The following is a 15,384-nucleotide window of genomic DNA, read 5'->3' on the forward strand; positions in this document are numbered from 1 at the left end:
GAGACACCAAATTTTCAGTTATTGATCAACAATAGGTGTCCTAAAATACCCTATGGTCAAATGATGACATCACTTAGGCCACGCCCCCTGAGAACAGGAAGTGTCATGTTTTACTGTGAACGGTCGCTATCTTAGCCCTTTGACCTAATCAACATGAAACTGTGTCCAGAGACAGAAGACATGTTGGTGTGTTGAGGTTTCCAACCCCGACCGGCTTTGAGATAGCAGGTGGGCGTGGCGGCGTGGCGAAGTGACCTGTAACGCCGATGCCATACTTTTGCTTCTAGATTCCACATGTTTCGACCGAGCTGCACCAAACTTGGCTTGAGTGATGCTGGTGTGATGTCTGAAAATTCTATGTCATCAGATTATGACGTCATCTAAGCCCCGCCCCCTCAGAACAGGAAGTGCTATTTTTTTCCTTGGAAACTTTCATCTATGGCTCTCTTGACCTAATCAAGGTGATTCTGTGTTGGATGACAGACAGGAAGTTGGTCTCGCTTGCTTTAAAGTGCCAATAGTTTTCAATGGCGGCAACGCCGTTCGTATACGATTGCCTCTACATTCCACATATTTTGACCGAGCTGCACCAAAATTTGCCTGAGTGTTCCTGGTGGGATGCCGGACGATCCTACGTCATCATATTATCACGTCATCTAAGCCCCGCCCCCTCGGAACCGGAAGTGCCGTTTTTTTCCTCTGAAAGCTCTGTTTATGGCTCTCTTGACATAATCAAGATGATTCGGATGATAAACTCTGTCAATGCTCGCTGCTGGCTGAACCGTGCGGGCGTGGCCAAACGGCGAATATCAGTCCCTCGCCATATGCATACGTTTGGCTCTAAATCACACATGGATCATCCGATTGGCGACAAACTGGATATGTATGACCTTTGTTCACCTCTAAAGAGCCCAACGGGTTTGAAATGTAATTTGGCTCCACTGCGCCCCCTAAGTTAATACATCGGCTGTGTCTCCTCGATGCATCGACCGATCTGCACCAGATTTTTTGACAGTCGTCAGGGAGCGCCGCCGAACGCATTCCCGTGTGTTGCCTGGTGGACGGGCGTGGAAAATGCGCGACAGCTTCTGCGGTGGCTAGCGGGCGGCGGTGCTGGAAACTGCGGCGGAGCTTCTGCGGTGGGGAGCTGGCTGCGGCTCTGGAAATCGTGCGAGAGCTTCTGCGGTGGCCGGAACCCCCGCGGTGGCCAATAGGCCGGAGCGGCGCTTGCTGCGAGGGCCGCCCGAGGCTGCTTGCAGCTTTAATTAAATATTGCTTTGGATGTTGCTGTTAGTTGTCGCAAATATTTATTTTTCTCCTCTAAATGTGTACCGTGGATTCTCCCTGTTTTCTCATTTGCTACTTTACTTTAGTTATTTACTTTGCAACGATAATTCCCACAGAAATTCATATACATACTAAATAAAGCCATTAGCGCGTTCTAAAGGGTTCGTTCCTTAGCAGTCAGCCGGGAAAATCCCAGCCAGCAGTGATGATGAGGCGCTGCGGAGAAGTTATCTTAAACGGAGATCAAAGCGCTGAGTGGAGTAGATCAGACGCAACCCGTATGGATGATTTGAGTTTATTGCGTTATTAACCACTGACGACGATGTAAATGCGAAATAATTAAATATAAGCTACAAGATCGATTTGCTGCTTGGAATTTAGCATATTCGGATTAATCAATTTGATTTAAAAAACAATATGTTAATGTTAACATGCAACACAATTTTTATTTATTTATTTTTTAAGTCAAAAGGTCGAAATGGTTATCCGTCTCTCCCAGAGGTAAGCTCCGACAGTCGTGAGGGACAGATATGCAAACCCCGCCTGCCAGGCGCACTGTTTTGTCCCGGCGGGTGAAAAATGGGGCGTCCCCACAGGTTCCAACTTCGTCGTGTTTTAGGAACGACGCATTTAATTGGACAGCTCTCTCATACGTGACTATCCAATTACACTCGAGCTTGTGGTTACCAGGAAGTGCAGGACGCCAGAAAGAGACTCTTCCCAACTCTTTCTAACCTTAAATTGCAATTTCCTGTCGTAGCCTTTACAGAAACAGGATTCTGTTATCGCGGTCACACAAGTTGCTTCTGTTGCCAGGGTAACGGCGTTCTCAGCACAGTCCACAGCCAGCTCGTTTAAATGTGACGGCAGGATTTGCCCAGCTAGCTTGTGCTGCTAACGCAAGTTAACAAACAAGAAGAGCGACGATGCCTCCTGCCAGCAGCAGTTATTAACCTTGTCGTCCCACGGACTGAACGACTTTTTCGCAGATGATCGATATGACTAACACTGTGTTGCAAGTCGGTACCGGTGTTGTTGTCATTGTGATCGTTTGGATCGCAGCTCTTGTGGTCGGGACCATTCTGCTGAGAGCCGATGGATCGGGAAAGTGAGTTGAAGAAGCAGCTTCACACACTCCGCTCACACGCCGTGATATGAAGTATAAACATTAGTGTGGGACCAGATGGATCACAAAGGGATTCATGCTGTTTCTACAACGGTTCTGCTGCCACGATGTTGGAACATATGACTTACGACATTTTAAAATGTGAATCTGGTATACTGACAGGCTGCTAAATAATCCTGGCATGAAGTAAAATAACCTCCTCACATGTTAGCAGTTTATGTTTGCAGTTTGTTGTAGTTGGAGGAAAGTTTCGGTGTGTTGAAGAAGTCCAAAGGAAGCCAAAGTCCTAGAGTTTTAGAATTTTACATCCATAAAATAAACTGAATGACAAAAAAAAGTAGAGCAGCAAGTCCAAAAGGAGGGACATCGTGGGTATGCTGTTCCATCAACATGCGGTAGGGATGGAAGATTCCGTTTTTAATGAAGGTGGCATCTTGACTTGAGCTTTCAGTATAGATAATAAACCAATACATTTCTCCTGCCTAACCTTTTGCTGCAAGGTGAGCTGGCTAAAATGCTACAGTTTTTCATTTACCTGTAAATGTTTTGCAGCAGGACACGAGCATCTGTAATATATGACATTCTATTTATCCATAATAATCAATATTCTGTGTTGTTTTAGCAGCAGTAGAAATGTTGTTTTAAATAAAACAAGTCAGTAGTAAAATACTGACCTGGCAAATTTAATTCATTTCATTTTAATGTTAAGCAAAAAAAAAAAAAAAAACGACAGATCATGATGATTTCTTCTGGATTCATCAGCGTCCTTGTGAGCGAGGACACAAACTGGGTGATGGGAAGAACTGTGACAACAGAATGAGCAAATGACTCCTGTAACATCAGCATTTACTGTGAAATTCCCAGGATCTCAAATGAACATCAAGACCTGACTCATTACACTGCATTCCTATTTATTTACTATAAGAAAACACCACATCTAAGCTGGTAAATAGCCCATAGGTGATACTAGTCAAATGAGTTTCATATATGTTTTTCATCACTGTGTAAAGGGAGAAGTTTTGGTCATTTGTAGCTCATATCTAAACCTATGCAGCCATATTTCTTTGTGTGGAATTCACAATAGAACAATTAAAAACAGACAGCATCTGGCCTGATTGGAAGGCTATGAAGGAATGTGCCTATCCTAAGGCTAATTGTCATTTTATTGAGAGTATTTTATCTAGGGCTGAAACGATTCCTCGAATGATTCGAGTACCTCCATTATTAAAATTGCTTGAGGAAAATTTACCTGCCTCGAAGCTTCTTTAATTTATGTTTTATTCTTTAGCGCACCGTGTTCCGGGCGGGACATTACTTGCGTTGCGTGGAGCTCTGACTTCTTCCTCTGAGTTGTTGACGAAAGCTAAGTGATAGTGGCATAACGTTCAATTTTCAAGTTCGGTTTCAGGGATTTTATTGATTGATCATAATGCCCGGGTTTTCATCGATTTTTTTGGGGACCAGTAAGAATCCTTAAAATGACTGGCGCGCTGCCTGGAGTATGGCAGCCTTTCTCCTCCAGGAGCTGCTGGTTGAAAGTGAACGGCGGGAAGAGCGCTGCGGGATTATTTATACAGGTAAACGGATAGACTGAACACGGCGGGCGGCTGAGTAGCTGATGCTTATAGTGTAAGTGTAGCTTTACGGACGGACAGTACAATAAATTTCATATCATCTCGGTCTAAACAAACTGGTGGTGGAAATCATTGTGGTGGTACATGGCTGGTAGATGAGTTTCTGAGTGTGACGATCGAAGGTGCCGTAAATATCCCGTATTGCTCCCCTGTTCTTACTTTTATCCCCTGGTCTACCGGTCGTACATGACGTTTGTTCGTTCGTCTCCCCCGCCCTTGACATACGTTTGTCTGTCCCCTGGTCTATTTCCTGCCCTTCACCCCCATCTTACGTCGTTCGTTCACCTGTCCCCAACTCCCCACCTTAAACCCCGCCCACTCCAGGCGACATTTCCCGTATTCTCAAACCCAAAGCTTGACAGGTATGGGGTAAGGTGAGAGTTCATCTATTAAACTGACTGGAGATGAACACATGAACTAAAAGCTGGAGCATAGACATTTTTTATAAACGTATTTGTGAGCCTGCCTCTATATTATTAAATTGAATATAATTTCAGATTTTTGTATTATTTCCAACTTAGAAAGTGATACAGTTAAAAAGGTCGAATTAGTTACTGGGAAATTCAAACTTCTTTGCTGTTAACGTCAGCAAAGAAGTGTACTGTGTTGTGTACTGCCTGCTGACAATCCTGGGAACTGTCATAAAACTGTCAGTCTGTTCGTCCTTCCAACTATTACATCTACAGACATGAATTTGCACTGACATAAACAGACTACTTTAGCTTGATTTCTTTAAATCAGCGGTGCCCAAAGTCGGTCCTGCATGTTTTAGTTCTCTCCGTGGTTTAACACACCTGGATCCAATGATGGGTCATTAGAAGGACTAAGAAGAACACTGACATGCTGAGGAGATTGTTACTACCTCCAGGGAGAGAACTAGAACATGCAGGATGCTGGACCTCCAGGACCAACTTTGGGCACCACTGCTTTAAATGAATAGGGATTTAGAGGATGATGACCTGGAAAATATCGCCGTTACGCTGTAGGCCAGCATAGTACTATTTGACAGAAAACCAAACAGTCAACATACTCAAACATTGTCTTTGGGGAATAGCTTTATTATGGCATAATGCTCAGGACACTGTCATTTACAGTTAATAAGAAACACAAACTGTTTTTTAATGCTTGTGTCCCGCAGGTTAGGAGTCATCCCCACTACCCTCCTGGCTCTCATCATCACTCTGGTGCTGGTGTTCTTTCCTCGGAGCCCAGAGACGCCTCTTCCTTTCAAAGAGATAGAGGTAAACCACCAGCTGATCAAACACGGTGGTAGAAATACTCACAAGTACTACTGGGTTCTCTCTTTATAAATGTCTCCACTGTCAGCAAGGTAAACGGAGACTTCTCAAATTAGGATTAGAGACCTTTTCAAATACAGCCAGATTTGCAACAAGAAGCATTTTCAAAATGTAGCTCATTAGAAAGCTAAAGCAACTGTCTCCGGTGATCTTTCGTAGTATTTGCACTGTGTTATTAATATGTATTTGAGATCTTCGCTGAGAAATAAAGATTAAAGACCGTGAACAAAATAACCCCCAAAAAATATCAGAGTCATGCAAACAAAATGGCAGTGAACTCAAGCACAGCATGCATAACACCGTAAGAATGTGAACGGGTTAATATTAGTTATCCTGGTGGCATAGCAAGGCAGTTTTTCATTTTTTAAATTTGATGGAAGCACAGAGACTCAAACAACTTGAGCAAAACTACAATGTCCAGAAAGTCACACCTGCCAATCCTAAACAATGGTCCCAGTTGTCAGTCAGGGCTCCCCAAAGCCTGGGAAAATTAGCATTAAAACTCAACCAGAAAGGGGGGGGGGAAAGTGAGCACATTTTCTTTTATGCTGTCAGGAAATGGTGTGTTTCAGAGTGGATGCATCTAAACGTTGTAGGATAATGGCTCTTGAGGACTCACAATCTAGTTCAGAACATCACTTCACTGGTCTACTTCTTTCCTCCTTTGTTGCCTTGGTAGTGGTTATGAGTTTATTGTCATACATGCTGGATGACCCATCGTGTACTCACCCTCAGTGGTTTGGAAAAAGTAGAAAAGTTGTGGCTCAAGATATTATACATGGCCAGAGAAGGACGTGGCTGCAGGCCTTTTCCGGTTCATAACTTTCACAGAACTACAAATGCAGCTTCATTCATATTACGGTGGTGGACCACAACAGATAACAAATGAACCCACGCAGGAAGCAGTACGAGAGTTTCACACTGTGAGACCTAGGAGTGGTGTTGGGACTTAAGGGCTCGTTGTGGTGGTACTGAAGTTAAAATGTCGACAGCGGCCACATAATTTCAGTGCGTTTGTTTTTACATAAACGCCCTTCAAGATCCTCAAAACACAGCAAGCCAACTTCTTCTGAAACCCCTTCTGCTGCATTATGCACCTTAGTGTTTTGAAAAATGTGACTATTTTACAGCAGCATAGTAAACACAACGACCTCGGCATGGAACAGCAACTATTACAAGTTCGTTGTTGGAGGAAATAATGATTGCTAAGCTGTAACATCTCACTTTATTTTCCGTGTTATCAGAAGAAGAAAAAAAAAAAGAACAGAGGGCGTCGGTGAGACGTTCGCCCACTGCATCGGACCAGAACTGAGCAGCGGGAGTTCAGTGTTTTGGTCCAACAGTATGTACTGTTGAGACGCTTGTCAAGGACACGCACACAGTTTGTTACACACATGGAATTCTTCACTTTTACACAAAGGCCTTTGTAGAAATAGCAACTTGGCTGACGTACGACATCAGGCAACCACTGGGCGTGTTTTTAGATATAAGCAATGATTCTTCCGTTTTTGATCAGATGCTGTATAATTTCGGTTATATTCACTTCACAACAATTTAGCCTGTGAGGGTAAGCGTCTCTCTTTTCTAGCACTAAAAAAGAATAAAAAAAGTAAACTCTGATTATTCTGTGTGGCTGATTTCCTGTTCGTGTGCTTACACGTTTTTGGTCCGTCGAGTTTAAATCACAACAGTACTTCGGACAATTTCTACTCAAAATTTACCGTGCTGTTCTCTGGCTGAAAAACAACAGGTACGGTCTTGGCTGGAGCTGCAGCTCTAGAGCATTTGATGGTCATTTCATATTTACTCCATATCTGAATAAAAATAAGGTGATGATCTTGTAGCCAATTCCAGGTTTTCACTGATATACTATTTTGTCCCTGATGTCCTCTGAAAGCTCTTGGGTCTTGTCCATGATGGTGAAGAGGTTTAATTAAAAAGAACAAGTTGAGATGAGGAGTATTTCTCTACAACTGATTGATGGATTGAGAGTCCTGTTCCCTTGTTGTTGTTGTTTCCACTGACTGAGGGTATGAGCTCTGGTTAAGAGTAAGGCTGCTCACGATAAACACCTACCCCAAAAAGAAACCTTAATTCTGCTCTTCTGTAAGCCTGCAGTTCCACAGAACTGCAGGCCTGTAAATAAAGCCAGCGTGTGCGTCTCTGTGCATGTGCTCGTTGTAAAGGCCTGTTCTGCTTTATCTGAATCCAACAGCAACACAGAACAAACACTCCCCATGTTGCCTTCGGGTCGTGCCAGTAAGCTGTCCGGATTTGCCAAGCAAGCTGCCTCCCCATCAAAATAGCAAAGCAGAGCCTTGTCCCGGCCAGCTCGTGCTTTGTATTCTCTGTACAGTGCTGATAGGAGAACAGCGATGCCGAGAGAACGACTGCAAAATGGGAATTCCCGCTGAATATTCCAAGTAAATTCAGACCAAACTCACTTTAGGACCTGGTTGGAATTGAGTTCCCAAGATCCTTCAGCACAAATGTTGCTTCTCGCAGAAATACGAGTAATTAACTAGAACGAGTCTAAATGTTGTAGCGTAGCCTGTACTCAATGAACTCGTCCCCTTTTGTCAGAAGCGGTACCTAAACTTGTCATTTCCTGTTTGCGCCTTGTGTTTTGGTGTGGATTAATATTCAGCAGCGACCGGCTGAACAGGACCAGCCAGCAGAGAGAGACATGTTTAACCTCTTGCTGTTAAACAACAGTGAAATATCACAGTACCAATTAGGCCAGTGTTAGACTGGAGGTGGGGGTGGCTCATACACCACCCCACCCCCCACCTGCTCCTACCCAGTGGCACATTAATAAAACATGGCCCACACACTTTGGGCTCCTGCTTGCTGCGTAATTGGCAAATTAAAAAGTGAGATGTGTTAAATGCATTCATAAGAGATGGAATACATCATCAGCAGCTCTCCCAGACACACACACACACACACACACACACACACGCACGCACTACTCCCATTCCACAGCAGTCCTTATGAAATTTCTCTTTCGGCAGCAGTTGGGCTCCTGCTCGTCTTCAATCATACTGGCTTAAGGGTGTTTTCTCTGTTTGCATTCTCATCATCATGGGTGGCTCATGACTGAAATATTAACACAGATCCAGAGTTATCAGTGAAGCATAGAACCAGTCACTCCATGGCAACCTTTCCATCCTAGGGAGCTGCGACGTTAGACCTGAAGATCGTTAGTTTTTACGAAGTGCCACTGATTTGCTTTGCATTCTCTTCATTGATTTCATTTAGGAGCGGCGCCACAAACAGCAGGAGATAAACATAAAGAGGCACTTTGCGCTTTAAGATGCCAGATTTTACCTTCTTCCTCGTTGTACGGCTCACTTTGACAATGCTTCTACTACTATTGAACTAGGATGTTTTGCTAAACATCAAACATACGGAGATAAGCTAGATTCACAGATATGTCATCTCACAGCACTTTACAAACGGGTCTAATCCATGTGAGAGTTACATAAAATTTGGTCCAGTTTAGCTCAGTTCACAACGATACGGTACAGTCACGTACTCACATTCACATCCAGTTACAGTACATGGAGTGCAGTTTGATTCTAACTATGGTAAAATGAAATCCGAATCAGTTGGTCATATAATCCCAGTTGGTAAAAAGTCAACAATTTAGTCAATGTTGAGGAGTTTCTCCTGTTATTATGGGATGGTGAACCTTAAGGCAAGACTTCAGGTCACCTCTGCTATCAATACGGGGGAAGCAGGCAGTGCTGCACATTTCTTCAGTCTGTTTTGATGTCTCCAGTATTCTCTTGGAGACATTAGGACATAAGAACACTGCTGAAGCCCCGCCCCGTTCAGCAGTGTTACTCTGTGTAACAGTATGCATTATCTGGCTGCAGTGTGTTAGATATGGGCATCCTGTTTGCAAACAACCTCAGAGTATTACATGCAGAACACATTTGGTCTCTTTCATGACCCTTCACCTGATCAAAAGAGAACTGGTACAGACAGAACTAGTCAAATTGCCACATAGAATGGAGTTATTGCACGAAGCCTTTAGTCTAACTTTACAGCTCACTGAGGAGAAAAGGCTTGTTGACCGTTTGCTTTGGGTAATATATATAAAAAAAAGGAAAAAACAAGTCAAACCTGGATTTTTGCTTTTTAATTGCAGAAGGAAACAGGAAAAGTAGGATATGTTCTGCTCTGGAATGATGTCCTTCCTTCCCTGGATACTTTAAAGACACTCTGACATTTAGGACATCAAACACCAGATGGTTTCATGAAGGGTTTTGTCCCGTTCTTCCTGCGCACACACATCACGGTGACTCATTGGTTCTGTATTCTCAGCACATTCTCCAGATCCAGAGTGCAATCATGCCTATCCCGGTATATGTCCCCTGTTCTTCCTTTGCAGTAGCTGCTGCACGGACCTATGTTGCCCTCGAATAGAATAGCATTCAAGTTTTAAGCGAACCATGAATTTCTTACACTGAAGAAATTTGTAATTTTTCTAACGTGGGGTTGGGTTACAGATACTGTGCATCGAGGTAGATCATTTCTATCGGATTTAATCTTAATTAGTCTGGCTGCAGCCAAGGTGTCTCTTTCATTTCAAACGTGGCTAAATACTGACTCAGACTGTATCTCTAATAGCAGCAGACCTCACTACAGTGAGCCACCGTCCTGTTGGAGGTAGGCACGTACGAAGCCCCGCCCCCTTCAGCAGTAAAGGCTTTAATCGCTGCAGGTTCCCCACAACAAAGAGACAATAAGGAAAACATCCAGACACAAAGCCTCAGCACCCATCTGCCCAAAGTCCTTTCATGACACCTAGTGGTTAATTGAGGAAATACTGGGGTGGGGAAAAAAAAGGAGCTGTCATGACCCTGGGTTCAAGAATGTCGTGAAAAATGTGTAGCAATCCTGTATGACTCCAAATCCATTCATTCTTTCTTTTCACTACAGATAGTCGACACCTTCTTCATTGGCCGCTACGTTCTCCTGGCTGTGGTGGGGACAGTTTTCCTGGTGGCGTTCTTCATGCTACTGCCCTTGCACTTCCTGGAGCCGGTGCATGCTAAGGCTTTAAGGACATACTAGGAGGCCAGCGTCATTGGTGGCAGCAGGGTCACATCCCCCCCAAGATACAGGACCCAGGGAAAACAGGGCTGAGGGGGAAGAAAAAGAATCTCTCCTTGTTGTGAAGGACAGAACTAGAGACTGACACTGCTCTGAAAATGAATGAGGAGAGCCAGCAGTCTCTCAATGAACTTCTGAAATTTCTTACATCTCTTTTTTTTTACTTGTAAGTAGCAGTGCTTGTCACAAATGTAAATTTTGAATCGTTTTTTCTCTTAACTTCTAGAGCCAGTTTTCATCTTCTCTAGATAAACTAAGAGGTGCTGAGTGTTTATGTTCTGTTTCTTCTCAGTGTAGATGGGTGAAGTCCTTCCCTGTCACACTGGTTCCTTTTTGCCATGTCTGTTGTTTATCAAACATTAACAAAATAGTAACAGAAAGATGCGAATCGCATTTTGTGGAACCTTAGGTCTTGAAGCACAGCGCCTGTTTAAAGTATTCACCCTCTTTAATGTTTAGTCTTTTATTTCTTTTACAATGATAAATAAAATGTGACCTTTCTGACAAGAAAGTTTACAAAAACATCTCCAATGCCAAAGTAAAACCTGATTTCTACAAATTAATGACAGCTAAGTAAAAATATGTCATAAAATTTCACAAAGTTTCAAAGTGGCCTGGCCATTGCGTTCCTATGCAGCTCTGCTCGATTCTCATCTCCCCTCTGTGCTCTGTCTGGGATTTCTCCCATTGAGCTAGAATTCTCTGGTTGAATTTCAGTTGGACCAATCAGGGAACAAGAAGGAGTTGTGAACAATGAGGTAAATTTTCTGTGCTGTTTTAGAAGTGTTGTCTGCCTGTAGAAGGTTGTAGTTTGGCAACAGCAGTGGAGGAAGTGAATGAAGCCACTTAGTCATGTGTTGACCATGCTTCAACAGAGCCCACACCTCCAGCAATCGATCGTTTCTCAATAGCCGAGGGTCCAGACTCTGTACGAAGCGAGCGTAGAACAAGGGGCTGTTTTTTTTTTTTTTTTTTTTTTTTTACCAGGTTAGTTTCAGAGAAGAGGACAAGTGGTTTTCATTTTCTTGCTGTGCATGCTAAGAGCTAGTTGAGTACTGCGGCCTGAATGCTCAGAGTTTCTGTGCTTTGATGAAACGGGTGAGTTTTCCAACGAGTGACCTGTCAAAGCTGGGCCCAGTCTTAACATCTGTCTGGCATGTTACAATAATTACATCTCCAAGATCACATCAGCTTGATCTGAAAGCTATATCATGAGCATTTCAGTTTGACACATTGAAATCTTTATCTATGGTTGCTGACATTTTAGAGTGCGGTACTTCATGCTCCATGACAACGATCAGCAATGTGAAACAGCTGCTAAGCAGAAAGTGTTTCAGAGCCTTGTGAAAGTATGGAACCTTTCCACAGGTACTATGTAATTTATTAGGATTTTTTTGCTAGACCAGCAAAAAGAAGTGAGTCCTTGTGAAGTGGAAGGAAAATAAAGCGTAGTTACTTGTCTACCTCTGAATAAAATCCAGTGCAGGCAGTGTATTATGTGTTTCAAATTGGAAAACGACACATTTCAATTCAGTGTTGATATCCGATGTGTTATGATAAAATGAACTCATTTAACATGGATAAAAAATAATCAAACTTTTGCTTTGAGCTCTATTTACTGAGTTATTTAAAAGTTTTTCATGCAAAATGTTGAATAGAATAAATAAAGCACATTGGCCTTAGTTTTCTTAGTACCTGGAGTAACTTTCAGACATTTTCAACTCTTTCTTCAGTGTTAATGTAGCACACTTGTTGCTGACACACATCTGGAACCTTTAAGGTAAAACGGTGTACGCCATTTTGTTGTGCATAAGCGACGCATGTTCAGTCCAGAAAGGTCACTTCGATCCCGTCCCAGAGGGAAAATTTCTGGACAAAGAGAAACTCCTTGAGTCGAGCAATGCCCCCAATCATTGATGTGAGGACTGAACAGGTTTGCATCAAAACGCTCATCCTTATACATCTTCACAAAATGAGGCAACTCAAGCAAAAATGGATTTAAGAACCTCCGGGCGTTATTGTGTTTTGCTGATTTGCGCAGCTGCTCTACATGTTGGTGCCGCATTTGACCTGCTGACGAATTCTTTTTCAGCCTGGCGGTTCGACTAACAGGTGACTCCAGCGAGTAACAAGGTTTTGCAGTAAACGGCCCCAATTGCACGAGTTCCTCCTTCCCTTCCCAAATTAAATTTAGTAGCGCGAAGCTGGAGAGATGTAGAGCAGAATTCCAACCACGATGATGAAAGAGAATCTAATGAATCAAAACCAATCCTGTTAGTTCCGGCCCACAACTCCAGACTGTGTTCCTCTTCTATTTTTTCTTTTTTTTTTTGTAGAAGAATCCGACTGACTGATTTCACACAAGCTTGGGAACTGGAGGGGTCGGCAGGGGCGGGGGTTGGACTAAACCAGGGTGGGATAGTGGATCTGAAACTATTCAGCGATGGAGGGATTTGTTACCTCTAATTGACCACATGAGTACCACTAAACACTATCTAAGCCAGTGGTGTCCAAAGTCGGTCCTGGAGGGCCGGCATCCTGCACGTTTTAGTTCTCTCCCTGGTGGTACCAACAACCTTTAGGTCTTCTAACGAGCCATCATTTGAGGCAGGTGCGTTAAACCAGGGAGAGAACTAAAACATGCAGGCTGCCGGCCCTCCAGGACCGACTTTGGACACCCCTGATCTAAGCAGTCACAGCCAGAGACACCGGAAGAGGCTCAACGCAGGCAGCCAATCTTCTTGCTTCAACTCCGGAGGAAGCCGATTGGCTTTTGACTCATCACAGCTTTTTGCTTTTTTTATTAAACAACGAGTTCCACCTGTAGCTGCTGCTGGAGATTTTGTCAGGATAGTTCAATCCCAAATACAATTTGGCTTTAAAACTCTTAACATAAAAACTCGTCTCTAATTGAAAACTATCCAATTTCCAAATATACAACAACAAAAAACGCATTTGTAACTTTTTTCTTTCTCAAGCCATTTCTCGGAGTATTTCTCCACGTCCTCCCTTCTTCTCAAACCCGGTCTCGGCCTCATTTTTCCGATCCTTTCCTCTCTCCCTCTGTCATTCCTTTATTTTAATCTTAGCGAGAAGAAGTGTCTCCCAGGAGTGGGAAAGTGAGCAGGACAAAGCATGTGGGGGTTCGAGAATCATTTGGAACTGGAAGATGCAGTCTTTGTGGCGCAGCCAGCTGGACATATAAAGAGACGGGGGAGGGTGGTGGAGGCTGTGGGGGGTGATGGTGGAAGAGAAAGCAATGCAAAGCCAAAGAGGTGTGAGCAACAAGCTCCGGGTGCTTAATGTTGGGACCACAGAGGGGACGGGTTGCATTCCCACCGGGCCAGACCCGGCATTCAGATGCATTCAAGCAGAACTTCTGGCTCGCGGTTCACATCTTCAGGCCTCTTGCCCTCTGTTTGGGATATGGTTACTGTCACCGCCCCACGAGATTCCAAAACCCAGAAAATCCATTAGTAAGTTTCGGACAAAATGTTCACTCTTATCCCTGAAGAATGTCATTCCGTTGGTGCTAAATCAAGCAGATGGCAATGTTTGCAGTCCTTTCACAGAGTTTGGTAAATAAAATCTGATTGGTGCTCCGTGTGGTAGCTGTAAAAATAGGAACGCAACATGAAATCTGATTTTACTGAGAGGTTAGCTACTAAGGATCGGCTACCTTAGTCCCTCCACGTCGAGAGGCGGAGTGAGAAAGAGAACACCGTGATGAACTAGAGCTTTATGCCGTGGCAACAGATTTTTTTTTTTTCACAGGGTTTTTATGTGCAATGAAGGAAGCTATTTTTAGAGCGCTTGAGCTCTTGGTGTTGTTTTCTCTCAGGAGAAAAAAAAAATTAACTCTAACGGGTCTCTGTGGGACAAGATGAAGGCTCAGAGGGGGGTGAGGTTGCCCTCTAATGGCCCCATTGCTGCTCAGACACATCTCCCGTTGAGGGCCAGAGAATGGCCCTCTAAGGGTTTTTATATGACAGTGCTGAGAGAGTGTATGACTCAATATACACCAGGATTAAAAAGGCAATGGATACACACGTCAAAGGCCGTAGCATTAGAGATTAACGTTCTAATTAAGGATTACAATAGAAAATGCTGTCTTGATTCGCTGTGTGTTTTGATGTTTGAGACGTGATGGTGAAATAATGGTTTCCTGTTAATTGGAAATTAGTTTAATTGTCCATAAGCAGAATTTAATTCCATTAAATTTTAAAATAATTTATATTTTAAACAAACATTATACTGTGTTAACCCTAACCCTAACTGAATCGTAGGGACTGGCTAAAGATCAACAATTGTTGAGGTAATGTAACGCGTCAGAAAAGGCAGTTCATCACATTTTGTTGAGTATGAAGCTGCCTGGCACCAGACCAGTCAAGGTTCTCATGCTGACCTTTTACTATTGACCACATGACCAGCAATGAGTAAAACTGGACCAGAGTAATGGACAAAGATGTCGAATCATCTGTCCGTTACCACTTGGATAGTCAGATGATCCTGAATCGCTACTCTGAGCAACACGTGACGCCAAAGTGCTTCATGTGAAAATGAAGGAACAAAGACTCACGTTAAAACAAGAAACACGTGAAAAGAACAAATAAAAACAAATTAAACGTCATATGAAGAAAATAAAGGTTGAGATGACAAATTTGAGCAAAAATAACCAGTGAAGACATGGCATACTTTAAGTGTTAAAGTAATCTCTGAACAATGTCTGAAAGTTGCAGCTGCAAGGTTGTGAAATTCAGGTCTTTTATCGTTTCAGTCAAAAAAATGACATAATTCAATGGCAGAAAATAATCCAAGACTACCGATGCAGTCCTGTATCACTCTCAGACAGAGATCACTGCGGCTGAGGTTTAGGTTTATTATTAATGCACTGGTGTTACTTTAGGTGTAGCTG

The 15,384-nt window shown here is 43.2% G+C and overlaps 1 protein-coding gene across 1 annotated transcript; it reads left to right on the top strand.

Annotated features, from left to right (window-relative positions):
* The first annotated feature begins 1,969 nt into the window (after positions 1-1,969).
* On the top strand, positions 1,970-12,151 carry tmem218 (transmembrane protein 218). The gene is made up of 3 exons (XM_005803562.3): positions 1,970-2,395; positions 5,186-5,288; positions 10,296-12,151. Exons 1-3 carry the CDS (start codon positions 2,277-2,279, stop codon positions 10,428-10,430), a joined length of 357 nt encoding a protein of 118 aa, XP_005803619.2. The 5' UTR covers positions 1,970-2,276; the 3' UTR covers positions 10,431-12,151.
* The last annotated feature ends 3,233 nt before the right edge of the window (positions 12,152-15,384 follow it).

The sequence above is a fragment of the Xiphophorus maculatus genome, chromosome 11, assembly GCF_002775205.1.
Source record: "Xiphophorus maculatus strain JP 163 A chromosome 11, X_maculatus-5.0-male, whole genome shotgun sequence".
NCBI lineage: Eukaryota > Metazoa > Chordata > Actinopteri > Cyprinodontiformes > Poeciliidae > Xiphophorus > Xiphophorus maculatus.

What these genes read in the sequence shown, in the direction of transcription:
- tmem218 (XM_005803562.3), top strand. Translation starts at nt 2,277, where the DNA reads ATGATCGATATGACTAACACTGTGTTGCAAGTCGGTACCGGTGTTGTT. An exon ending in AGAGCCGATGGATCGGGAAA is followed by an intron (nt 2,396 to 5,185) that starts GTGAGTTGAAGA and finishes TGTGTCCCGCAG; the next exon opens with GTTAGGAGTCATCCCCACTA. An exon ending in TTCCTTTCAAAGAGATAGAG is followed by an intron (nt 5,289 to 10,295) that starts GTAAACCACCAG and finishes TTTTCACTACAG; the next exon opens with ATAGTCGACACCTTCTTCAT.